At 46.2% G+C, this 25,686-nt stretch overlaps 1 protein-coding gene across 2 annotated transcripts in view; it reads left to right on the forward strand.

Moving 5' to 3' along the window:
- Positions 1-25,686, forward strand: part of LOC105470251 (solute carrier family 12 member 8) — a 130,735-nt gene that overhangs the window by 21,240 nt on the left and 83,809 nt on the right. For both annotated transcript variants that reach the window (XR_011620306.1, XM_011722050.2), the window contains exons 3-5: positions 1,663-1,809; positions 4,769-4,960; positions 10,329-10,560. Coding sequence is in view for 1 of the 2 variants with exons in the window: in XM_011722050.2 (XP_011720352.1) it covers positions 1,663-1,809; positions 4,769-4,960; positions 10,329-10,560 (571 nt within the window). In the remaining variant the exon portion in view is untranslated. The remainder of the gene's footprint in view (positions 1-1,662; positions 1,810-4,768; positions 4,961-10,328; positions 10,561-25,686) is intronic.

The following is a 25,686-nucleotide window of genomic DNA, read 5'->3' on the forward strand; positions in this document are numbered from 1 at the left end:
ATTGCTGAGAGTCACTGTTATTACTGAGGAACGGTAGGCCTGTAACAAGACACGATAGGAAGTGGAACACAAGCAGAGACAGGAAGTTGGGACCTATCCTGAATTTCGAGATTAGGATCCTGGGAAACAATCCTGCATTCCCCAGACAGGTCCTTTGGTACCATTTGCTCAAGGGCAAGCCTAGACTGGCAGAGTCTTTGTTCCGAACCCCGAGGACTGTTCTGACATTTATTGACTTTCAGGAGATTGCTCATTTGTGGTTTGCGAAGGACAGGCAAGCAGTCATGTACATGCATAAATGAAGCTTACGGAGTTGGAGACTGATGGGGACACAAGGGGTCCCCGGACTCAACAGTCCCATGTGGCTGAATTGAGATCCCTGAGTATTTCTCGAGGCCCCTTCTTGATCTGTGGATGTGTGTGTGATACAGGAGGTGGAAGAGGAGCTGGGATCCTCCCTTTTGGTTTTGAGCATGTGCCGTTGGCCTCAGCCTTTGGTCCTAGATCCTGGGCGCACCCATTGTACTCAACCATTCAGCAGCCATGCCCCGTGGACTCTGGATCTTAGATTTTCCCCTAAACTCTTGATTTTTCTGCCTTTTTATTGTGTTTATGGATAACATTTGCTCACTGGTCCAGAATCATTGCACATGGTGACTCCTAGCTTTGGATGCCTCCCTCTCCCCACCCACCCAACCCAGCTGAGAACAGTAATCACTCCTGTAGTCGTTTGCCGTCACTGGAAGACTCTGTTCATGCCTGAGTTTAGATTAATTGCCAGATCTACATAAGAGCGTTCACAGTGTGAGTTGCTACTGGTTTTGTTTAAGATCATTTTAGTATGTCCACAAAGTTATGGTTTTTTTAGTAAAGGGTTTCCATTTGAGTGTTTATAAGTGCCTTTGTTATTTGTGAATTGGAAAAACGAGCAAGGAATCTGTTGATGTGTTATTTGCCTCTGATTCCAATTGTCCAATAATGCTGTAGAATCCTGGGGTATCAACAGAGATCACTGGTATCAGTGCTCAGTCAGGAAAACAGAAATAACTCCAGTCATTTTAAACAGGGAATCTCATCGACAGGGCTGATTGCAGAGGTGTTAGAAGGGCTGAAGGAGCAAAGAGCACCCAGTAAGGTTGGCCATAGGTTAGTAACTGCCGGAAGCTGCTGTCCCTGCTAGGACTGGAGGATGAAGAGGGCTCATGACCATGAGCCTCAGGAGGTGAAACCCAGAATCTTACACTCACTTAGAAGCATCATCTAGTGCTTCTGCGCGCATTCCATGGGCTGGAACTCAGTCACACAGCCACCTCTAGCTGCAAAGAGGCTGGGAGTCTACCTGACTCCCTGGCTACTTGAATGATGACTAGAGGGAAAGGACTAGGTTTGTGAACAATGAGTCTCTGCTACATGTGGGTACGGGAATCACTGTTGTTATGAGAGAACAGTGACCCTTTTGTAGAGGTATGCTTCAGGATATGTGTGTGTGTGTGTGTGTGTGTGTGTGCATGTGTGTATACACACACACTTGCCCTGGCACAATAAGACAGGATTGTTTTTAAGCTGAGTTCTCCGACCTCCCTCCTCCTGTTCCACTCTCACTCCCTCCCCATGCTATCCCTGGCCCTCCCCTCAGCTGATTTCTGTGTGTTCTGTTTGCAGGAGGCCCTGGCCCAGCCCCAGCCCTGGTGGAAGAGCCAGCTGTTCGTGTGGGAGCCTGTGCTGTTTGGGACCTGGGATGGTGTGTTCACATCCTGCATGATCAACATCTTTGGGGTTGTGCTCTTCCTGAGGACAGGCTGGCTGGTGGTGAGTGCTGAGCTAGTGGCCTGGGGCCTCTCACGGGCCTGAGACAGGAAAGCTCTGCCCCTCTTGGCATTCTACAGTGCAGGTCACAGATTCCTGAAGCACAGATACTCCTGAAACATGAAACAGAAGCAAGCACAGTGAATAGCTAGCATTGCTTGTTAAATGAGCATCCTATGAACATAGGCTTCTGAGGTTGCGATGGAAACCTCACGCTGTAGATTTAACTGTGGAATAGGAGCACAGAAGTCAGGGGTCATCATGGGTGGGACTCCAGATGGGTCGGAGAGATCATTGATGGCAATTTTGCCTCCAGCTTGTGGCCCTCTGTAGTTTTCCTGGTATTCTTCACTTCATCTTGGGCCCGCCCACAGGGTTGCCTTCCCCCACTGTACCGCAACCCTGTGGGTAAGACTGTGCATGAGGATACTTGGTCATAGGTGTGGGCCGCCTACCTCTAGGGATGGATCGCCTAGGACGCACTCTGCTGTGTGAGATCCTGGGGGTCAGTTCATCTCCCTCTGTAGAAGGAACAAAAGGCCTCTTCTTTAAGTCTTATGCAAAAGCATCCTAGGACCTTCCAAGCAGATGTGTGCCTGGAGCAGGTGTTCTCAGTCCCACACACAGTGCCATCTCATGCAGTGGGACTTCAGTAGACCACACAGGTGTGCAGAACAAAAGGCAAGCCAGTCACCATCTAAACATGGCTGAGCGCCTGCTGTGGGCCAAGCACTCCTTAGTGCCAATGGGATTACAAAAGACAAGACATGGCCTGGGGCCTCATCCCCTCTTCTCCTCCCCGCCCCGCCTCATGAGCTAACAACCATGATGGGTAGATATCACATTAGGAGAGTTCTCAAAACAGCATTAAGTCCCTTGGGGTGGAACAGGCTATGAGTGCTGCAGTCACTGAGGTGTCCAGGAAGGCTTCCTGGAGGAGATGTGGTTGAGCCAGGCTTTGAAGGGTGAGCTGGACTAGATGGGCGAAAGAGAGGAGGCCATTCAAGGTGTTGAATCTACTAGTCAGGATTCTCCAGAGAAACAGGCCAATGCCAGCAGGAGATGTAAGTATATCAGGTATATATTAGCAGGTAAGGATTGATGCTGCAGTCTTGAGTCTGAAGGCTGGAAATGCAGGAAGAACTTCTGTGTTGCAGCCTGGAGGCAGAATTCATTCTTCTTTAGGAAACCAGTCTTTGCTTGTAAGGCCTTCAACTGATTAGATAAGGCCCACCCATACTATGGAGGGTAATCTCCTTTACTTAATTAAGGTCAACTGATAGTAAATATTAATCACATCCGAAAATCACTTTTACAGCAACATTGAGACTAGTGTTTGACTAAACAGTTAGTTGCCATAGTCTAGCCAAGTTGACATATAAAATTAACCATTACATGGGCAAATTTCGGGAGATATAAACTCCTTTATAGTGGGATGTACAGGATTCTTAGCCCCCATAAGAAGTCTGGGCAAGGTCAGATCTTCCTAAGCTCTCATTCTATGCCACACTCAGATCCTCAGCTCAGGGTTCAGCCTTAACCACAGCCAGGGTGGGTCTCAGATCAGCAGTGGAGCCCCTGAGCATTATATTATGAACACTGGAACAGAGTACAACTGACTTCCAGGGCAATTTTCCAGCTCATGTTAGGTCACCCAGCTCTTGAACTGGCTCTGCTCACTCCTAGTTCTCTCTCCAGCACCTGCAACACGTGGAGTCTTGACTATCAGGAGTCTTCCTTGCTTCCTATTGCAAAATATGTGACGTTACAGCTCCTTCTTAGATGTGCTGTGTCCATTTCCTCTCAGGAATTCTTGCTTTTCACACTGAAATGTATCTATCTACATGTGTTCATCTCCAGGCGTGCATGTGTTTGTTTATTCGCTCAACAAGCATTTAATGAACACCTATTTTGTGGAGGTTATGCTAAGCACTGAGAATATGAAGGGGAAGAAAACATGATCCTGCTCCATATTAGTCCATGTTGCATTGCTATAAAGGAATATCTGAGGCTAATTTATAAAGAAAAGAGGTTTATTTAGCTCACAGTTCTGCAGACTGTACGAGAAGCATGGCACCAGCATCTGCATCTGGTGAGGCCTCGGAAAGCTTTCACTCATGGGGGAAGGTGATGAGGGAGCAGGCGTGCCACATAGCCAGACAGAAGGCAAGAGAGGTGCCAGCCTCTTTTAAACAACCAGCTCTCCTGCGAACGAACAGAGTGAGAACTCCTCCATTACCGTGGGAGGACACCAAGCCGTTCACAAGGGGTCCACCCCCATGACCCAAACACCTCCCACCAGGCCCCACCTCCAACAGTGGGATCACATTTTGACCTGAGATTTGGAGGGGATCCAAATCCAAACATCTAAACCATGCCATCCTTACCTGGAGCTCACAGTCTAGACGTCAAAACCGGCTTGGAAACAGACTCAGTTTGGCAAGTCCTGTGAAAAGCACTAAGCCCCGGCACTGGAGGAGCCCAGAGAAAGGGTTACAGGGCCAGCTTCCTGGTGAGAAATCCTAAACACAGGCCTAAAGGATATGCTGCAGATAACCTGACAAAGATAGAGAATGAGCAGGAGAGGCCTTCCAGGCAGGGAGTCAGCATAGGGAAGGGTGGGAGTGGGGAGAGAACTTGCCGCTGCATGTTAGGCACAAAGCGAGATTAGGAGGCACCTTGTGGGGGCATCGGCAGCTCTGACTGTACTCTACAGTGCGAGTAGAGTGCGAGAGTCATTGAAGAATTTGCAGCCAGGACGCTTCCCTTCAGTTAGAACTGCTTCCTGGCCTTGGCTCTTGTGGTGCTTGCTTTGTCCTTTTTAGTTGTCCTGACTCTGTGCCCCCACCCCCGGCCCCCATTCCAGTGCTGTGGGAGGAGGGGAGGTGGTCAGTGCTCCCAGCAGGGAGCTGGCGGGGCCTTCTCGCCTAACCTAGTCTCGCTCCTTGCTATTCTGCTGCAGGGAAACACGGGAGTGCTCTTAGGCATGTTCCTGGTGTCCTTCGTCGTCCTGGTGGCCCTCGTCACGGTGCTGTCTGGCATTGGTGTCGGGGAGCGCAGCAGCATTGGCAGCGGTGGCGTCTACTCCATGATCTCCTCGGTCCTGGGTGGGCAGACGGGAGGCACCATCGGGCTGCTCTATGTGTTTGGCCAGGTGAGACCCGCACCCGGGACACTTCCCCTGCCTGGCCCTCTGTGGCTTTCTTGTCCATTTCCTCACTTGACCTGGTGAGAGGCGAGGGTGGGGACGATTGCTCCATGTGACAGACGAGCAGGCTGGGGCTCTGAGGGGAACTCAGCAGAGAGCCAAGTCACCATCTGGGGCCTGATCCGTTAGTCCAGCACTCCTTTCCCTCTGCCACTCCCGCCTCTGGGATGCCTGATGTGACCGCGGGGCAGGGCCTGGCCAGCACATTCTCGCTGTTCAATCTGGGGACCAGCATGTATGACAGTGGCTGAAGCCCGGGTGGCAGCCAGGTGGTCTGGGCCCTGGGGTGCTTTTTTACTGAAAGCAGGTGTTTTGCCTGTGCCAAAGGGCTTTGCTAGAAGCAGGCACTTCTCAAATGAGCTGGAGCTCCCCGACAGCATTTGATAGCTTGGGTGGCCTTTACAGGGAGGCCGGCAGCCCCTTGTGTGGACACCCGGTCTGAGAGGAAGAATGTTAATGAGGAACCTGCTTCATCAGAATGGACGAAGGCACTCCGAAAACAAGCGAGTAGGGGGAAATCCTAAGGCTTTTTTAGCTAAAACACAGGCATGGTGACTTAATGCTGAGGGAACAAAGTACAGACATTAAGAAGCAGTTCTTTGTCAGCATTTCTTGGATTGAAAAAGGCTTTTATGAGAGTGCAAATGGTGGTGGGTGGTTGAAAAAACAGTTTAAAGAGAAGAATTTGTCTAAGTAAGAGTGTGCAAGAATCTCCCCAGAGAAAGCATCGGTTTTGTTTCTTTTATTTTTAGGCAGCAGGAGCAGGGTGCTTCAGCATAAATACATCTGATTCTCGAACGGCACAGAGCCGCGTGTGTGCATGTGTGGGTGGTGGGGGTGCGTGTGTGTCTAGGACAGTGCAGGAAAGGCAAATGGATGGCCTCTGCACTCTTAAAAAGCACTTGCCTTGACTGCAGAAAGTTCTTTAAGTATAGTAGTTGGAAAGGGGAGTAATAAATGGTCAGTTTACTTTATTACCCTGGGGATTTGGGGTGTGTGTGTGTGTGTGGAGATATATATATATATATTTTACTTCTCTGCTATTTTATAGCCAACCAGGCTGCAAGGTAGGCAAAGTCCTGCTTTCCCCCTCTCGGTGCAGATACCAAGTGAGCCTCTAGAAGCAGATGCCATGGGTGGACACCGGCGTGAACACCCCTGGACAAAGAGAGGGAGCTGGGCTGCTGAGAGTCCTCCTTATGTGGGCTGATTTGGAAAAAAGATGTTCACAAATAAGATGTTTTCTAAGCATTGGCAGCCACAGCCTGAGACACCATTGCACCAGCATCCCAGCTGTTTTGCCGCCTTTCCACTTGGGCCTTGGTCCCAAACATTAGAGTCCCCCGGTCACTGTCTCTGGAGTGCCTGTGCTTTTAGCTGACACAGGCCGGGAGTCCCTGATCAGGGTGTGGTTACTGTGTAATCCTTTTTATAAATTGCCGAGTTTGGATTGTTAACATTTTGTGGAGGATTTTCGTGTATATATTCATGAGGGATACTGGTCTGTAGTTTCCTTGTGATTCTTTGTCTGGTTTTGGTGTCAGGCTAATTCTGGCCTCACAGAGTGAGTTGGAAGGTGTTGCCTCCTTCTCTATTTTTTGGAGGAGTTTGTGAAGGGTTGGTGTTAATTCTTTAAACATATGGTAGAATTTTGCCATGAAGCCATCTGGTCCTGGGTTTTTTTTTGATAGAAACTTTTTTGGTTACTAATGGAATCTCTTTACTTATATAGGCATATTCTGATTTTCTACTTCTTCTTGATTCAGTTTTGATAGTTTGTATCTTTCTAGGATTTTGTCTATTTCTTTTTTCTTCTTCTTCTTTTTTTTAATCTGGGGGGTTTTTTGTTTTGTTTTTTTGGGACAGAGTTTTGCTCTTGCCTCCCGGGCTGGAGTGCAATGGTGTGATCTCAGCTCACCACAATCTCTGCCTCCCGGGTTCAAGCAATTCTCCTGCCTCAGCCTCCCGAGTAGCTGGGATTACAGGCATGCGCCACCATGCCCAGCTAATTTTGTATTTTCAGTAGAGACGGGGTTTCTCCATGTTGGTCAGGCTGGTCTTGAACTCCCGATCTGAGGTAATCCGCCCGCCTCAACCTCCCAAAGTGCTGGGATTACAGGCATAAGCCACCACACTTGGCCATGAATTTGTTCACTTCATGTAGGTTATCTAATGCATTGGCATATTAATTGTCTATGGATTTTCTTATAATCCTTTTTATTTTTGTAAGGTTGGTGGTAATGTCTCCCCTTGCATTCCTAATTTAAATAATCGTCTGTTTCTTTTTTCTTGATCAGTCTAGATAAAGGTGTGTCTACCAAGAACTAATTATTGGTTTGCTGATTTTCTCTATTGTTTTTCTGGTCCCTCATTCATTTCTACCCCTAGACTCATTTTGAGAAGATGGTTTAATTTTGGGCTGTTATTGCTTTCCTTAAAGTAAGTCTCTTTGGTTTCAAGCATCCTTATTTACAACTTATATTGCAAATTTCCAGTGATGGTGCCATCATCTATTTAGCATCAACAAAGTATCTTATGATATTCACAGCTAGCTGCTGCTTCCTCTTCTTCAGCTGTGAATAATAACAAAGTCATAATGATAATGATGGTAGCTATTATTATTATTATTATTTTCTGCCCAGGCTGGAGTGCAGTGGCGTGATCTCGGCTTTCTGCAACCTCTGTCTCCTGGGTTCAAGTGATTTTCCTGCCTCAGCCTCCCAAGTAGCTGGGACTACAGGTGCGCACCACTGCGCCCGGCTTATTTTTAGTTTTAGTAGAGATGGAGTTTCACCACATTGCCCAGGCTAGTCTCAAACTTCTGGCCTTAGGTGATCTGCTCACCTTGGTCTCCCAAAGTGCTGGGATTACAGGTGGTAGCTATTGTTTCTACAACTCTATCAGTCAGATATTGTTCTAGGACTTTACATAAATCATCTCATTTAGTTCTTACAGTAACCTTCTGAAGGTTACTATCATTATCTGTGTTTCATGGAGAGGTTAAAACGCTTTCCCAAGTCAGCTAGGATTTGGCCTTAGATATTTTGGCTTCGCAGTTCATGCTCCTAACCACCATGCCCTTACAAGCCTCCTGAGGAGCTTCCCCTGCCCCCTATCCTGCCCCATCCCCTGTTGCTGGCATCTTTGGGCTAAAAAGCAATTTTAGATACAAACCAGAAAGATGAGATCCACTGGAGTTACTGGGAACAAAAGGCAGCATTTACAGCTTGGCTCACTTTGCATGAGCAAATTGTTCTACTGCTAGGAAAAAAAAAATCAGTTTGGAAGCTTCAGATGCAAATGGTCCCATGGCATCATCCTCTGCATGTCAGAGACATCAGGTACCTGGGAAAATGGTGCCCATATTAATGGTATTCATTGCTACATTTTTGTCATTTCTTTTCTTTCTTTTGCTCAGATAATTTTGACCATGAGGAGTCCTGTTGACCTGGCCAAATACTGATGAAATAACCTCATTATCACACATCACACTCTTGGTGTTTAGTAAAGAGGAAGTTTGAGTTCTGATATGAATGCAGGAAAATATTAGTCTCTCTCTCTCTCTTTCTCTTTCTCTCTCTCTCAGAAATGATTGTAATTCCTTCACATTTCTTGGGCTTTCCACCTCACCCTAATATGGATAGAAATGTTTGTCATTATGGGATGCTGGAATAACTGTTAAGCTAAGTGTGTAAATTTGGGGGATGCTGACAAACAGGACATGTGCCTAGTTGCAAAGTGAGCTGATCTCACTGAAGAATGGGGCTTTGTTCACAAGCTCCTCTCAAATCCAGAAGTTGTATTACTCTCTTGCCTTTACATGAAAGTGCTGGAACTCATGGAGCCTGCTTCCCAGAGCACCTTTTATATGATCAGCGTATCACAAAATATTTATCGAATGCTTGCAACATACTTAGCAAATGCAAGTACTTGAAGAGGTACAATCAGCATAAACAATTTTTTAAGATATTTGCATTCTTGGTGGTGGGGTGAGCAGACAAACTTATGTGCATGACATGATAATAGAATATGGAACCAGATAATTAATTGTATGGCCCTAGCAGTTTGCTTACTATTTATTCAGAAAAGGAGGTTGAGGAATTCATGGAAAAGGAGGGACTTGAATGCATGAGGCCCTAATAGAATTTGTTCCCAGAGAATGGCAAGGGCAGGGCTACAGTGATAAGAGTGACCAGCTGGCCCTGGGGGCAGTGAAGGACAAACCCGAGGAGAGAAGGAGGCTGAAGCTGAGGAATTAGGAAAAGTGAGACTGATGTTATTTTCAACAATTTAATTTGAAATGATCTTTCAAATATTTCCTAAAAGATAAAATCATGACACTCAGGCAAATATAAGAAAAACATGTGCCAAGGATTTCATTTCATTTTTATTTTTTTAAAAAGATTATATAACAAATATTCATAGGAAGCCTCACCTGGACCAGGGATTTTATTTATGAATTAATAGAGGAGCCAATAAGATGTTAAAGAGCAGTTGTGAAGGATGCTGGGTGGATAGAGGTCAAATTTGTAAATTCATAGTTAGGCAGTTGAATAAATAAATGTTAGGATAAGATTGATGGGTTAGATAGAAAACCAGCTAATGTCTTACAGGACAACAAATCCTTATCTTTTGGGTTATATGTTCCACTGGACAGAAGTTATTTGCATCTGTACTGGAAAAAATCCATAAGGTAACATGTAACTTTATTAAATCTGGGGCATATAATGCATTTAATCAACAGCAAATAGTAAGTACAATGAAGTACATTCACCTAGATAGTCCTTGGGTAGCCTTTGTCACATATGACATTGAAAAAGATGTGCCACTCACTTTTTTTTTCTATTGCTAAGTTTTAGATAATTTTAAAAATAATACTGACCTACAGAGAAATGAAGAAAAATCTGGTTTACTGCAGTGCCCTTTTAAGGCTCTGTAGATGGGACCTCCTGTGTGTTCTTGTTCTATATTTAGTACTTGAATAACTCGGACCGAGAAATCTGGAGGCCTCTTTGGCCCAGTGTCCCATCTTCTTCCTCCCATAGTCTTTTCATCTTTGTTACCACTGACAGCCGGCTCTCAGCTTGGGTTCCTCCTTCATTCTTTAGTTGAGATGTAGACAAGCAGAAATGGGGCCTGAGGCAAGTTCACAGGTGGGAAGGGCTACTTTAACCCCGTGCTGGTCCCAGGCGCTGAGCCTCGGTGCCAGTGAGCGCATCCGATGGGGGTGCAGGGTTCTCAGCGCTGAGTGGTTCTGCCTGTGGGCCCATGCCTTTCTGTCCTGCTGACTCTTCTACCTGGAATCGCGTGTCAGTGTGTTGCAGGTGCCATGTACATCACCGGCTTTGCTGAATCCATCTCAGATTTGCTGGGCCTCAGGAATATCTGGGCTGTGCGAGGAATTTCAGTTGCGGTGCTTCTGGCCTTGCTGGGCATTAACCTCGCGGGTGTCAAATGGATAATCCGCCTCCAGCTGCTGTTGCTGTTCCTGCTGGCTGTGTCCACACTGGACTTTGTGGTGGGTTCTTTCACCCACCTGGACCCAGGTAAGCCTTTCGGAGTCCAGTATGTGGCCTTATAGATCTTCACTGCTTTATAGATGTTTGTAGGGTGAATTTGCCAACCCCATCTCCCCCTAACCCCCATAGGCTTTACCTACAATTGCTGTGGGCTGTTCCTGGATCAGGTGAGCGGGTGTGTCTTAGAGCAGCTTCATGAGGTTGGAAGCTCCTCTTCACACAGACGTCGCCTAGCACATTTTCTATGTGTCCTTTTATTTTCTTGCTATTAAAAAAACCAGGCCAGGCACGGTGGCTCATGCCTGTAATCCCAGCACTTTGGGAGGCCGAGGCAGGTGGATCATCTGAAGTCAGGAGTTTGAGACCAGCCTGACCAATGTGGTGAAACCCTGTCTCTACTAAATAAAAAAATATATATATTATTTAGCGAGATCTGTTTGATGCTAAAGCTGTTCCCTGAGGTGAGAAGCGGGGCCTGTTTTTGCATGATGACACGGTGTCTTTCTGTGACAGCAACTCTGCTTTTCCCTTTGGAGGCCACCCCGATGTGCCTCTACACAGTCCTGTCTTTTAGAAAAATGTTGGTTGTGGGAAGGTCAGCATTTGGTTGGCATCCACTCATCTGGCCTTATTACTTCTGAGCATGTTAAAATCTTCTGTTGGAAAATTGTCACTCCTCTGAACTCCCTGAGTATCCCCTACCCTCTGACATCCTAGTCCCTCCCCAGGAACCTTCAGACGGCCCAATGATCCGGCACCTAAAGGGTTAACCCTGGGGTCCACTCTTTGCTCGGGGCCAATGTGATGTCCATGCTGATCACCTGGAGCCCAGGCCTTGCAGCTTGCTAAATATTTGACGCATCTCCAGGAAGGAAACGGTGATTTTTTTTTTTTCCTGGCCGTGTACCACCCTGCAGAGATGGCCCATATATGGAGGGAGATTGCTGGCCTTTGGCCCATCAGACTGTCAGTGAAGGAAAGACAGAGTCCACTCAGGGTCCCTGATTCCTGGTACTTCCCCCTCCAGTGACACAGTTGCTGGAAGAGCTTAATTAGTTAAATTGCAAGGCGATACTACTGGCTTCTTTGAAACCTCACACTAGCCTGATGTATTTTCCTTCTTCTTGATTAGAAGTTTTCTTGGCTGCTCTTCTAAGTTACTCCAAATATTTTTCCTTCCTTCTGGTCAATACATTAGTAGAGTGTAGTGTGAAATGAAATTTATTTTCAGTCATTCCCATAGCAACTGGCCCCTCAAGAATCTGTTTTTGGTATCACTGATGTTTCATATGGGATATTTTCTTTGTGGTTAAAAATCCAAACTGAAACCAAACTATAAACCTTCAGAATGAATTTAGCAGAGTGATTTCAACTCTTAAAAAATGAGGACATATACATAGACATTTGAAAAAAAGACTGGAAGGAACTATGCCTAATAGTGACTATCTTTCTGTTGAGATTCTATGTGGCTAAATTATTTTATTTCTACTTTTCCTTCCATTGACCAGCGTTACTATTTTTTTTTAATTAATAGATTTACTTTTAGAGCAGTTTTAGGTTTATGGAAAATTAAGCAAATAGTACAAAAGTTCCCACATACCCCTTTTCTCCCTCCCCCACCACAGTTTCCCCTATTATTAATATCTTGTATTAATGTGGTACATTGACGGGAAGTGATGAACCAATATTGATATGTTATTGCTAATAGTTTAGGGTTCATTCATCGTTACACAGTCTATGGATTTTGACAATGTACAATGTTATGTATGCAACATTACAGCATCATACAGATGAGTTTCACTGCCTTAAAAATTCCCTGTGCCTTGCCTCTTAATGCTTCCCAACTTCTGGCAACCACTGATCTTTTTACTGTTTCCATAGTTTTGCCTTTTCCAGAATGTTGTATAGTTGGAACCATACAGTATGTAGCATTTTCAGTTTGGCTTCTTTCACTAGTAATATGCACTTAAGATTCCTCCATGTCTTTTTCTGGCTTGATAACTCATTTCCTTTTATTGCTGAATAAAAAGAAACTGGATGTAGCACAGTTTATCCATTCACCCACTGAAGGACATCTTGGTTACCTCCAGTTTTTGGCAATTATGAATAAAACTGATATAAACATCCATGTTCAGGTTTTTGTGAGGATACATTTTTAATTCATTTGGATAAATACCTAGATGCATCATTGTTGGAGCATATGGTAAGACTATGTTTGCAAGAAACTGTCAAACTGTCTTCTAAAGTGGCTGTACCATTTTGCATTCCCACTAACAATGAATGAGAGTTCCTGTTGCTCCACATCCTCATCAGCATTTGGTATTATCAGTTTTTTTGTTTTTGTTTTTGTTTTTCAGTAATTCTAGTAGATGCCCAGTAATAGCGCATCATTGTTTTAATTTGCAATTCCCTAATGACATATGATATTGACTGTGTTTTTTATGCTTGTTTGCCATCTGTATATTACCTTTGGTGAAGTGTTTGTCAAGATCTTTTGCCCTTTTAAAAAACTGGTGTTTTTTTTTTTTTTTTTTTCCTATCATTGAGTTGTTTTATTTTGTTTTGAGACAGGGTCTTGCTCTGTCACCCAGGCTGGAGTACAGTGGCATGATTTTGGCTCACTGCAACCTCTGCCTCCCGGGTTTAAGAAATTCTTGTGCCTCAGCCTCCCAAGTTGCTGGGATTACAGGTGCACATCATCACACCTGACTAATTTTTTGTATTTTTATCAGAGATGGGGTTTCACCATGTTGGCCAGGCTGGTCTTGAACTCCTGGCCTCAAGAGATCCACCTGCTTCGGCCTCCCAAAGTGCTGGGATTATAGGCATGAGCCACCATGCCCAGCCACCATTGAGTTTTAAGAGTTCTTTGTATATTTTGGATTCAAGCCCTTTATCAGATGTGTGTGTTTTGCAATTTTTTTCTCCCCAGTCTGGGGTTCTTTCATTCTCTTAACAGTGTCTTTTGCAGAGCAGAAGTTTTAAACTGTAATGGAGTCTATCTTATCAATGTTTTTCCATGGATCATGTCTTGGGTCCTTGTGTGTTATACCTAAAATCTCTTTGCTAAACTCCTAGATTTTCTCATTCTAGAGGTTTTTTTTGACATTTAGGTCTATGATCCAGATTGAATTAACATTTTGTGAAGGGTGTAAGATGAGTGTCCTGATTATTTTGGGTTTTTTGTTTTTTGTTTTTTTTGGCACATGAATATCCAGTTGTTCCAGCTTCAGTTGTTGAAAAGACTCTCCTGTCTCCATTGAGTTGCTTTTGTGCTTTTGTCAAATATCAGTTGACTGTATTTGTGTGTTTCTGGGCTCTCTTTTCCCTTCCATTGCTCTGTTTGTCTATTCTGTCTCCAATACCATACTGTCTTGATTACTACAGCTTTATAGTAAGTCTTAAAGTTGGTTAGCATCTATCCTCCAACTTTGTCCCTTTTTGCCAGTGGTTTTTTGGGTTTTTTTGGTTTGTTTTTGAGACGGAGTTTCACCCTTGTTGCCCAGGCTGGAGTACAGTGGTGCAATCTTGGCTCACTACAACTTCCGTCTCCTGGGTTCAAGCAATTCTTCTGCCTCAGCCTCCCAAGTAGCTGGGATTACAGGCATGCACCATCACATCTGACTAATTTTTGTATTTTTAGTAGAGACAGTGTTTCACCATGTTGGCAAGGCTGGTCTCGAACTCCTGACTTTAGGTGATCCACCCGCCTCAGTCTCACAAAGTGCTGGGATTATAGGTGTGAGCCACCACACCTGACCAGTGTTACTTTTAAAATCAGAAAAAAAGTTTTTTAAAGTACACTTAAGCCTAACTTTATTTCTTCCCATTTCTTTAAATATAAAAAATGAAACAATTCCAAACAATCCTGAAATGTATAATGTATAATGTAAAAATGTAAAAAGTAAAGTAAAGAATGAAAGTCTCCTCCTTCACTCAGTTTCTCCACTTCTTTCCAGAGGGAGATTGGTCCATGTATTAGTTACCTATTATTGTCAAACAAATTACCCCAAAATTTAGTGGCATAAGATAACAAAAAACATTTGTTATCTCTGGCCTTTTCTGTGGGCCAGTAATTTGGGTGTGACTTGGTTGGCGGCCCTGGATCAGAATCTCTGGTGAGGTTCAGTCAGATGTCCTCAGGGGTTGTGGTCATCTGAAGGCTTAATTGGGGCTGGAGCGTCTCACTGGCAAGTTGGTATTGCTTCTCGTTAGGAGGCCTCAGTGGTCCATGTGGTCCTTTCCTGAGAGCTGTTTTAGTATCCTTAAGACAAGGGGTAACTGACTTCTCCCAGAGCAAACAATCAGAGAGAGAGAGAGACAGGGAGAGAGAGAGAGAGAACAGAGAAGATGAGAGCTTTTTTTTTTTTTTTTTTTTTTTTAAAGAAGGAGTTTTGTGGTTGTCACCTGGGCTGGAATGCAGTGGCGGGATCTCAGCTCACTGCAACTGCCACCTCCCAGGTTCAGGTGATTCTCCTGCCTCAGCCTCTGGAGTAGCTGGGATTATAGGCACTTGGCATCATGCCTGGGTAATTTATATATTTTTAGTAGAGACAGGGTATCACCATGTTGGCCAGGCTGGTCTTGAACTCCTGACCTCAAGTGATCCCCCTGCCTCTGTCTCCCAAAGTGCTGGGATTACAGGCTTGAGCCACCATGCCCGGCCTAATTTTCACCTTTTCAATGGAAAAGTGTCAAAGAATTTGAAGGCACATTTAAAAACCACAATAGTTAATTTTAAAATCAGGAAAATGTTATAAATACACTTAAGTCAAACTGTATTTTTCTCTTTATTTTTATTTTAAAGACAAAATCAACGTCTTTGTTTCATAAAAATGAAAAAAATTCTGAAATTTTTCAAGTGAAAAGTGAAAGTTTCTTCCCTTCACTCCATTTTCCCACTCCTACTCCCCAGAGGGAGATCAGCACATAGCTTCCCAGTCTATTTTCTGTACATGCACAAGCTCACATGCACACGTGCCTGTACCTAAACACACGCAGCACGGCTCTTTGTAAAAGTATAATTAAATTCCACATTGTTTTGCTACTCCCCACTCTTCAACATATCATGGATATCCTTCAATGTCAGTACATTTAGGATTTCCTATTCTTTTAAAACACCCACATACCATTCCATATTAGAGGTTTAAAATACTTTACATTTAAAGATTAACTTACTGATGAGTATTTAGATTTTTCCAGTTTGTTGCTGTCACAAATATTGCTGATGTGTACATTCTGTACAAAAGTTTGAGCTAATTGCTGCAGGATCTTTACTTATAAATGGAATTCACAGGACAAAGGTCAAACACTTTTAAAACTTTGTTAGGTTCTACAAGATTGCCTTCCAACAAAGTTGTTGCATTCTGAATGACCACTAACAGGAGCTAAAAGTTACTGATTCCCCATACCTTGGAAAAGATTGAAGGGGCTCAATTTTTCAAGTTTCTGTCATGTGATGGGCAAAAAAATGTAACTTTTTCTTTTAATTTGCCTTTCTTGAAACATTAATGAGGATTTTTTTTTTGTATTTTATTCCCACTTGTATTTTTTTTTTCTTTGAATCATTTATAATCTTTCTCTGTTTTTGCTTTCTATTTCCCTATTTTCTTTTCCAGATTTCTTTTTCTACAATCTTGTTTTGCTCTCCCTGTCAGGTGCTGCCAGCTTTCTCCAAATGTCTGGTAGTCCTTGGCTGCCCATCCATTGTTGGTAATGAGGCACCACAGAGCTGATTGGGAGTTCCATCCACAACCCGAGTGGGTGGCAGTTGTGACAGGTGGGCATCACAGTAGGGTGATCGGTGGCAAACTGCGTTGTTTCATTGGAAGTCTCGCAAATGTTCGTTTCTGCAGGTCTTTCTCTGGTATAGTCATATTCTCCAGAGAAGAATTCTCTCATCTCCTGCCAGGGACATGCCCAGCTGCCTCAGTTCGGGGAGCAGAGTGGAGGTGGGTGAAGGGGCTGGCAGCCTCATAGTCAGGTGCAGACTGTCATTCGTCAGATGCTTTTCCCTGGCACACCCTTCCCTCCAGTGTGTCCTTCCATCTCAAGTTGTCTTCCCCTGTCACCCTCACTCTATGTCTTGTCTCTCATCTCATCTCCAAACTTCCCATAACAGTGGGTCCTCCTCATCGCCCTCACTTCCTCATCTCCTGACTTTTTGATCTGCAGCCTGGCAACCTGGGCCCCTCTTCCTTTCTTCACCTCCTGTCCTGTCCTTCCAAAAACAAGCATCATTGCATAAGGCTCTCTGAAGACACAGAGCTTCTTCACTGTAAAAAGCTAAATAGCATGAAAACTTAATTTAAACAAGACCCTCTCAAGAATTTGTTTGACTTAAAGCTACTAAAATGCCATTCTGTTGGCTCATATTTTCATTTATGTAAGATGAGTGTCATGCCAAAATGATTTTATTGCCATAGAAGTCAGGCAAATATAGAGGAAATACATTTTAGAAAATAAAGTGACATGTGGCACATTTGAATTCTATGTTCTGCTTTTAAAAATGAAATCATGCCTCTCCAAGCTTAAGTTTTTGGTTATCTAGGAAGACGGTAGCCTGGTCTCTACAGGGTTCCACTCCAGAGCCCACATTGCACACTCTCTGCCCTGCCATGGCACTCTGCCATCTGTGGGAAGTGGGTCAGTTGGGCCAGGCCAGGCACAGGTCCATCTCACGCTGAATGTAGCAGACGGGAGCTGCTTCTGCTGGCTGAGGGAGGGGGCTTGTGCTTGGCTGTGAGGACAAGGTCACTGCTTTGGAGCTGTAAAAGGGGTGGGGCAAGCATGATGGCCTCTGCTGTCTGCTGAGATTCCTTTGTCTCAGGTGCCCATAATCTCCTGATCTTCAACCCCCGGACCTTGACTCATTTCTTATTCTTGAAACTTTTTGCACTGTTGACCACCCATGCTAATTTGAAATGGTCTCTTCCTATTTATTCCACAACGCAACACTGGCTTAGCTCGCTTCTTGGTTTTCCTGTTCCCTGATGTGGGCAGGGAGGCCACGGGGCTCAGTCCTCTGCTATCACAGCATTGTTTTTGTGCCTTTTTCCTCGGAAATAAACTTCCACCATTGCTGCACCAGTGCCTCTCCCCTGCTTCTCCAGCTTTCTTCAATATAGCTCTCATAGCGCCAGCTCCTGTCGGATTTCTACCTGGCTGTCTGGTCACCATCTTGAATTCAAGTTTAAAATTAAAAAAACTGAATTTCTCACTCCTCTCTTTACTTAGTCTCTTCTTCCCCAACTGCCCTTTCACCAGTTAATCAACAAGCCAAGAATCAGCTCATCATCCGAGTGCCTATCACCATTCCCCAAGCCTGGAAAACCTGGAAAAGAACTTTCATTTCTCTGTCTAGTTTAAGCTCTTCTATCCTTTACAACCCCACAGTTCTCACCTTAGATCAGCAGATGTCATTTCCTCTGTGGGCCATTTAGACAATGTCCAAATCCGAATTTATCCCTTGAGGATCTTCCCTTTGGTTGTCCCCAGCCATTTCCTAAGGGTGACTGACACCTATGCACTGAAGCCAGGTCAGTTTTCCTACAACAGTACTTTGTCTCGGTCACTCTCCAGCTTAAACAGCATCAGTGTCTTTCTATTGCTATAGGACAAAACCCAAACCCATTCTGTTTGCATTCAAAGAGCCACGTGGGCTATCCCTAAATTAATTACCCATTTGGTTGGATCTCCAATTCAGTCCCTTTCTGAACAATTCCCCCCAAAACATGTTTATTCACTGATTTATGAAGCATATGAATACAGCTCTGCTTCTAATTCTGGAATTCTCTTCACCATGCTCTGTTGGACCTAAGTTCTTGCTCTTGGATGAAGTAGTTCGGGAAATTGTACACGAAGAAGGCATGGTCTAAAATCCCGGATCCCCTGTGTGGTCTTGAGCCACGTTAGATGTTCTGAGCCTTGGTTTTCTCATTGGTTAAAAACAAGGATGAAAATCATATTTACATCTCCAGGCTGCCTTCCTGACTGTCTGCGCATGGCTGCCAGGCCCAAGGCCCATGGAGATCCTTTGGGTGAGGGGCTGTAACAGTCTGCTCGGGCCACCAGGGACTTTAATGAGGACATTTGGGACTCTGGTTCCTTGTTAAAATTTTTAAGGCTGGGCACAGTGTCTAACGTCTATAATCCAGCACTTTGGGAGGCCGAGGTGGGTGGATGACCTGAGGTCAGGAGTTTGAGACCAGCCTGGCCAACATGGTGAAACCCTGTCTCTATGAAAAATATAAAAATTAGCCAGGTGCGGTGCATGCTTGTAGTTCCAGCTACTTGGGAGGCTGAGGCAGGAGAATCTCTTGAACCCAGGAGGCGGAGGTTGCAGTGAGCCAAGATTGTGCCATTGCACTCCAGCCTGGGCAATAGAGGGAGACTCTGTCTCCAAAAAAAAAAAAACGGTTTAAAAATGTACTGATGAACACTTCCAAGTATATAGGAAAGAATGTAACAGATATTCATTTCTCCACCACCTGAATTTAATGGATATTATTTTGCCAGTTTTGCTTCAGAGCTCTATTTAACATAAAATAAATAAAGTATTACAGATGTAGTTTAAGCTGTACCTTCACTGACCCCCTCCTGTCCCCCAAGGGACCACTGTCCGGAGGCTCATCTTCCCCATGTGTTTTTATTTTTCTACCACATGTAGATGGCCCTAAGTGCTGTCTGCTATTGTTTAGTGTTTGAAAATTTCATATACATTGTATCATACTGCATGGATCCTTTCATTTGATACATAATTTGAAAGGTGAATGAATGATTTTGCAATTTGCTTTCTTTCACCCAACGTATCTTTGCAATTTATCCATGTTAGTGCATGTCATGGCGCTTCATTCATTTTAACTGTTCTTCGTGTAAGGGAGACCCAGAAAAGTTACTGAGTGGTGAAGGTGGTGTGAGAGGGGTTTGCACAGGGCACCGGAGCTCCTGGCACTCCCCGTGCAGTCGGAGAGGCAGGAAAGACTTTTTAGAGGAGATTCCCTGGGAGCTGTTAAGGGGGACGGAGGCAGAGGCTTTGTCAGCCACCCCGCGGGGCTTGGGCTTTATTTTGGGAGCAGCGGGAAACCTGACTCAAGTTCACATTTAGAAAGATTGCTCTGGTCCCAGTACAGAAACTGGCCTTGGATAGGGATGAAGAAAGGAGGCAGGACTCACTTGAGAGGCTGCTACGGCAACCCAAAAGAGCCGGGCAGGGCCTCTGGGGTGGAAAAGAGATGAGATGGGGGTGGGGTATGGGGTGAGGCCAGGAAAAGGGATAAGGCTGACACGTGGCTGGCTGGCTGGTGGCTTCATGTTCTGGGACTCGGGAGGAATATGGCAGCTGGAACAGGTGTGGGGGAAATGGCGAGGCTAGTATGAGAGGTCAGCTGAAGATGGTGGCCCAGAGCTCGGAGGTGTGGTCACGGCTGGGGTGAAGCACCCTCAGCGTGGGAGCAGTAGAAGCGCTGGGCTGGGCGAAATGCTTGGGCAGCGTGTGCTGGTTTGGAAGCGGAAAGAGCCATATTTGTTGAGTGAATTTGATTTACCAGAAGAGGCGTTTTCACTGTTCTATATATTTTTTAAAAAACCTCTCTGACAAAATTCCAAACATACAAAGTGGGTAAGCTAAAAATTAATATTCTTTACCCAGAAACACACCCAGAATCTCCCCAGGTGGCTGTTCCATTCGGGATGCAGGGAACACATGGATGTTGTGGCTGCTCTCTGGGCCTCTCAGCTGGCCTGCACTGTGGCTACGGAGGGCCAGGCCTGGGGTCTTCCTTCCACGGTGCTGGCCTGTTGTAGGTATTCAGGAAATATTTGTGCAAGGAGCGAACACACTGCATGGAAGACTGTGAGGCCTGACTCAGCGGCCTCTTCTGCCTGGACAGGTGAGGACGGCTCATCCATGGGTACCTGGAGGGAGCCCTCCACGCCCCCGTGGGGAACACCTGCCTGGGTCCCCCTTCGCTAGGGCTCTGTTATCCTCCTGAGATGAAGCGCCAGCAGTTAGCTATCACCAGAATTGTGTCCTCCCAGCGGGGCGTGTCCCTGAGCCTCCCTTGCGGCTCCCTTCGCTGTGTGATGGAAGAGCATCTGCGTGGCTTTGCCAGGAAGGGTCTTCTGGGCTCCGGTGAGCTAGGGCAGCCTGGAAGGGCCCTGCAGTGCCCAGGATGGCCTCTGTGTGGAGTAGTGATTCTGACTGTTTGTTTTCTGGCCTCTGATGGCTGGAAAGGCTCGTCCCAGGACAGCTGGCTCAACCCTTCCTCGCTGCCCACAGAGGTACTAAGAGGAAACACTCTTTTGTGTGAAATGGCTGTGGGATCCTGGCGTTCACACTCTGCTTCTGGGCTGGCGGGTGGGTGGTGCTACACAGCAAGGCCTTCCGCACGCTCTCATGTGACTTTCGTGATGACGGTGGCAGGGAGGTGTGCTGGGTTGCTCAAAGAAGCAGGACAGTGACTTAGAGAGGTGAAGTAACTTCAAAGCCCAGGCTTAGTCTCCAGCCCCTTTCCTGGCCCAGCAGAAAGGAACAAAGTCTCGGAATAGCTGATGAACTGTTTAAGTGGGGGCCCCAGCTTCGCAGCCTGGCCTCCATCCCTGGGGTTCTTAACCCTGTCTGCACATCAGAAGCACCAGGTAAGCCTCAGGTGCGGAGAAAAGAATCCCAAGCTCCACCCCAGACCAAGTAAATCAGCACTCTGGGGTGGGCCTGGTGGTCTGTATTTTCAAGTGCTCCCGGTGCTACTGTGCAGCCAGGGTTGAGAACCTTTGCCTTTCAGCCTCTACTCATGCAGGCTCTGCTCTGTTATCTGCAGAGATGGGCACCCAGGCTCAGTGGAGGAAACCAAAGCAATCCAGGCCAAGTACCTCAGAGCTCAGGCTGGCAACACCCTGGAGACAAGACTGTCATCCCGTTTACACTGGGCACGGGCTCAGGGCCGGGACTGGAACTCTTCTTCAGTTAGCCCCTGATGTAAGGACTGACTCCTTTTCCTCCTGTGTTTCCCACTCGACCTGCACTTAGCTGAGGGCCAAAAGTACAGCAAACACCTGCTTAGTTTTGGATATGGATGTGTGCGACGCACTGGGAAGGAGCGCCAACTCTGTGTCAGGCACTTTGCATAGATTATTTATCTTTGAAACAACTGAGTGAGATGGGTGAGATGGTTATTGCAGTTTTACAGACAGGGAAGTCAAAGTCCCAGAGAGGTTATGCAACTTTCTCGAGTTTGCATAGTCCATGGCTCATCCAGGATTGAAACCCAGAGGCACCTGACTCCAAAGCACCTGCTTCCCTGGTGCTCCCTGGCACCTGCTGGCTCTGGGGTGCCCTTGGAGGAATGTGGTGAACTCCTTACTGCTTCCTTTCTCCTTTCGGATCAAGGGGGTCTGAGAACCTGCCAGTCTCTGCTGGGCCCGTTCATGCCTGGTTAAAACTATTAGGGGTGAGCTTCTTGAAGGGAAAGCAGGAGATGAGGTGTGGACTGTGAGGACCAGCAGCTGAGGTGGCTAAAACATACCTCCCCAGTGCCACCAGGAACAGAGGCCATAGACACGCTCAGTTCAGGACCAAACTCAAGTCCCAAGTCAGGCAGGGAAGGGTGTCCGGCCGGGCAGGGGTGCTCCTAGTTTAGCCCACCGGGCCTCAGCAGCACCTCCTCCTGGAGCACACAGGGTAAGGCCAGCTTGGGAGCCCAGCCGCTCGGCCCCAGCCCTCTGCATCCTTGGTCTCAGGCAGTCTGACCCCAGCATCACGGAGAATTTCTGCCCCTTTTTTGGATGATTCCTTGGAAGGTTGTGTTAATCAGAAGTACAAAGGGATCACAGGGCCCCTAAAGAGGCAGCAGACCTGCTGGAATTTGTGGCCACAATGAAAGAGATGGGAAGCACCAAGTAGCATTTCTTTTTTCTTTTCTTTCTTTTTTTTTTTTTTTTTTTTTTGATTTCTGAGACAGGGTCTCACTCTGTCACCCAGGCTAGAGTGCAGTGGTGTGATCTTGACCCACTGCAGCCTCGAGTTCCCCTTAAGCGATTCTCCCACTTCTCAGCCTCCTGAGTAGCTGGGACTACAGTTGTGCACCACCATGCCCAGCTAATTTTTGTGTCTTTTGTAGAGATGGGGTTTCGCCATATTGCCCAGACTGGTCTCGAACTCCTGGGCTCAAACAATCCCCCTGTCTTGGCCTCCCAAAGGGCTGGGATTATAGGCATGAGCCAATGTGCCCGGCCCCAAGTACCATTGCAAACCTTTATTAGGCTTCTCCGGTTTTGTTTTTTTTTTTCCTTTTTCTTTCTCCCCATCCCTTTCTGACTCTTTTTCCTCTTCCTCTTTTTCTGGTTCTGATCTCTTTCCCTCTGCCTCTATTCCTGGCTGGACCCTTGGGATGAGCTACTGGGTGGGGGTTTCTGGCCAGGCCTGGGATGCTTCCTCTTACTGCCCTCATTCCTCTTTGTGAATCACCATTATGTGTATGTTATTTACTACCTAGGTAGGTTCTTCTTGTATTGCAGATGCCGATAATGAGCAGGTGTTTGGAGGATCCAGAGTGGGTAGCATTGATGGTTTAGTCTTGTAAAGTTTACTCATTCACTTGGTCCAAGCGCAACATAGGCCAGTCACCATGTCCCGTCTGCCACTTGGCTGTGGCAAGAAAGTTCTTAAGACCCAAAACAATCTGAATCTGGAAGTCCTTGCTGGTGCTAAGGGAGGGATGAAACCCAGGAGGTAAGGTTGGGCTGGTGGATCCACACCGTGCTCCTGTTGCTTTCACCCTCTGTTGGCTTTGTCTCTGGTGACGTGATCTAAGGGACGCTGCTGGTGGGATCGATACTGGGATTGTAGAAAGGTGGTTTCACTGGGGGTTCCAGGCTGTGGACACCAGGAAGCCATGAGGAGAAAGACCCCCTCAGCAAGGCCCAGGACTTGTGGACTTTTGGATGGAAAGAACTTCACTTGCAGATGGTTATCATGTGTAGTCAGACGCTGCTTATCTGTAATAGTGAGGACAGTGGTAGCTAACCTTTACTGAGCATTACTATATACCAGGCACTGGTTTTTTGTACTTTATATGTATTAATTCATTTAACTCTTACAAAAGAAGTAGATACTATGATTCCCATTTTACAGTGGGGAAGCGGAGGTGGTGAGAGGTGAGTACCTCACCTACCATAGGTAGAGTTGAGAATCAAGTCACACTGGGTGCAGTGGCTCACCCCTGTAATCCCAGCAGTTTGGGAGGCCAGGGTAGGAGGATCACTTGAGCCCCGGAGTTTGAGACCAGCCTAGGCAATACAGTGAGACTTCATCTCTAGAAAACTTTTTAAAAATTAGCTGGGCATGGTGATGCACACCTGTTGTCTCAGCTACTCAGAAGGCTGAGGCAGGAGGAATCACTTGAGCCCAAGAGTTTGAGGTCACAGTGAGCTGTGTACTCCAGCCCGGGTAACAGAGCGAGAACCCTGACCCTAAGAAAGAAAGCAAAAAAGAAAGAAAGAGAGAAGGGGGGGGGGAGAGAGAGAGAGAGAGAGAGAGAGAGAGAGAGAGAAAGGAAGGAAGTAAAGGAGAGAAGAGAACATACCAGGAGTCCCAGGTGTCAGGGTTGCTCCCTGAGTGGCCTGTCTCAGCAACATGAGAGCCTTGAGGACAGGAATTTATCTCAGTCAACTCTGTGTCCCTGAACACCAGCACGGGGCTTGCTGTGGGCAGGAGCTCAATAGGTTTGCTAAGTGAATGAATGAAGGATGAATCAAAACCAGTAAAAGAAGTACAAGAGAAAGGCTCTGAAACCCACATGGAGGTGTGGAGAACCCTAGCCCCTTAGCTGCTTATCTGCAGTCGCCTGGGCCATGGATACTCCCCAGGCCTCCCTCCAGAGAGGCGCCGACCTTCCTGTGTTGGCAGCAGTTTGCAGGTATTCTGTCTGCACAGAATGGCAGAGGATCGCACAATGCCTGTGTGGAGGCCCAGCCCAGGGTGGGGCCAGCTTGCAAGCCCAGTCAGACCTTCTTGGGAAGAAGGAAGGAAGGAAGGGTTGCAACTGAGAAGAAACTGTGGCTTTGAAAGTTTTCCTCCAGGGTTTTTTTGTTTGCAAGGAAAGGAGATGCTTAGGGAGGCGTTATATACCGGACAAAAGAGTGCGGCTGGGTCAGTGGTAAAATCAGAGTGCGTGTCTTTCCCACAGCAGGTCGGCGGGGATAGCTTTGTCTGCGAATGCCCATGTGCTGGGAAGACGTTGCAGCCTCTGGTGATAACAGCTCTGTGTTTCCAGATTTCTTTTTTCTTTTTTGAGAAAAGTACATGTGCTTCATATTACCTGTGTCCACAGCGCAGATATAAGTGAGTAAAATGTAAAAAAGGATCCAGATAGCTGGGACGAAGAGTCTCCTGACCTGTTCTTTCTGACTGTGCAGGTTTGAGAGAAAGACCAGGGATCTGGCAGTGTTGGCCAGACATTCCTGCAGGTCAGTTGGAATCCGGTTGGGGATTTGCTGATGTGAAACATACGTGGACACTCACACAACCCAACATATGGGGCCGAAAAGCAAGACCGACTTGACCTTAAACAAAATCCTCCTTTGCTTCTGAACTATGCATCAGGCAAGACAAATTCAGGGAAATGGGAGTATGGATTTCTATTTGTTAAAAAAGATACAGTTGTTTCTCATCAGGCTTTTCCAGTTATAGCACATAGGATTGCAGTGACCTCATTTTTGATCAATGGCCAATGCATTCAACTGTCTGGTGGAATAATCTATTAACTGGGCACCTGCCAATTGTCTAGAATAGGAACTAGTTTAGGCATATGCTTTAAAAAGTGATAACATTGTTACGAGCCCTGCCGAGACAAGGGGATGGGAAGCTCAAGCAGGTCAGCACTGGCTTTGAAGTCGGTTTGGGATGATGGACTGCGTTTTTCAGTAGACTCACTGCCCTGTAACTGACCTCCCTCTCTCCCTGCATTAATTACATGGTATTTAAAGGCAAACCAACAAACCACTTAAGAGTGCCAGAACCCGGGCGTGTGGAATCTGGATGAGTGACCTTCGCTGGGTCACACACAGCCACTGTTAGAACCCAGTTCTCCCAGTTCCCCACCCAGTGCTCTCTGCCCTGTGCCCCCGTGCAGCTCCCTCCGAGTCCCATGTGACCAC

This window comes from Macaca nemestrina, chromosome 2 (genome assembly GCF_043159975.1).
Source record: "Macaca nemestrina isolate mMacNem1 chromosome 2, mMacNem.hap1, whole genome shotgun sequence".
NCBI lineage: Eukaryota > Metazoa > Chordata > Mammalia > Primates > Cercopithecidae > Macaca > Macaca nemestrina.